General features: G+C 34.2%; 1 protein-coding gene across 1 annotated transcript; it reads right to left on the reverse strand.

The window, feature by feature from the left end:
• Window positions 1-627: 627 nt before the first annotated feature.
• On the reverse strand, window positions 628-1461 carry LOC124891961 (the record flags this gene model as incomplete). Its single annotated transcript, XM_047403477.1, has 2 exons — window positions 952-1461; window positions 628-870 (listed from the first exon to the last, which is right to left on the reverse strand). Coding segments are annotated over exons 1-2 (753 nt in total), but the record flags the coding sequence as incomplete, so codon positions are not given.
• Window positions 1462-1537: the final 76 nt, after the last annotated feature.

Here is a 1537-nt window from a genome sequence, read left to right on the forward strand (position 1 = left end):
CTATAAAAGTATTTCTCTATCTATCCTTAACTTCAAAACCAATTTCACCATTCCACTCAAGAGTACACTTCATTGCTTTTGATGTGTTCTCTTGCAACACTTTTAGTGCCATAGGAGAAATATCAGTAATCCATGTTTCAGAAAACTGTCTCAACTATCCTATTCTTCTCATCACCTTAACCCTTATTTCCTCAAGCATTGATATGATATTCTTATATCTTGCCCCTAATATCCATGAGTTAAAGCTTTCAGCCATGTTATTGTCCACACTATCACAACAACTGTGATATTTGAAGTAAACCTTAGATCACTTTTCTATGTTGTACCACAGAAGATCTTCACAAATTTTATCTCCTAACATCTCTATATGATCCAAATTTCTTCTCAATTCTTGCTCATACATAGATTTGACACACTTCAAAAAACAGTTTCTTCTTTTAATACCTCTCCAATCCTTAGATCAGTTGGCTAGAACATATCTAGCACACATTCTTTGCTCTGCATTTGGCAGTAAATCTGAAATTGTACTGTCAAGACCCTTAAAAAAATAAAATATATCAGTTGACATAAGTATAAAATAGGTCCCAAAAAAATAGAAAATGAATAAGAGAAAATATATGAGGTTACCTTCTGTATATCAGTAATAGTAGTCACTTCATACCCATCTCCAAGCTCAAGATCATTTTTTAGAAGTCTAACAAACCATCTCCAAGTGAATTTGTTTTCAACTTCAACCACTGCCCAAGCTAGTGGTAGCATCTGGTTATTACCATCCTTACAAACAGCCACAAGTAATTGACCCTTACAAACACCTTTCAAAAAACAACCATCAAACCTAATACATCTCCTGACACCAGCTTTGAATGCTCTCTTCAAAGCATCAAAATATATGTAAAAAGATTAGAACTATTTTCTTCCGCCTTCAAAAGTTTCTTCACTAAGCCTCACTACACATGTACTACCTGGATTGGTCTTTAAAAGCTTATCCCTATAATCCAAAATTCTTTTGAACTCCTCTACATGATCACCCATAATTTTCTGCAACACAATGTTGCTAGCTTTTGTTGCTACAGTCCTCTTTATATATACCTCCAAATCATTTTTTACTAACTCTTGAATCTGAAAAACTCTAATTCCAGGTTCTGATGTTATTCTGTCCCTGTACCTTTCTGCCAAGTACTTAGAATTCACCAATTTATTCTTTGTTGTGGCATTACACTTGTGGACTGGAATGTACTTCTTAACTAGAAAATCTGTAGTCCTGGAATCAATGCTTGAAAACAACAACCATGGACAACCATCTACACACTTTACTCTAACCTTTTTTGATTCATTCACAAACTTATTTAACTCTACATGTTCTTGAACAACATATCTAGTAAGAGCTTTTCTAAACTCTCCAACATTTGTAAAACAAAGTCCAAGCTCCCAAACTATTAATTTACAAGTAGTATCAAACATAATCCTCTTATAATTTCTTTTTGCTCTCCTTGCTTTTCCTTCTGTTCTAGCAGGTTGTTCAACCTCAGCATCCCCA

The sequence above is a fragment of the Capsicum annuum genome, unplaced genomic scaffold (genome assembly GCF_002878395.1).
Source record: "Capsicum annuum cultivar UCD-10X-F1 unplaced genomic scaffold, UCD10Xv1.1 ctg42709, whole genome shotgun sequence".
Taxonomy (NCBI): Eukaryota; Viridiplantae; Streptophyta; class Magnoliopsida; order Solanales; family Solanaceae; genus Capsicum; species Capsicum annuum.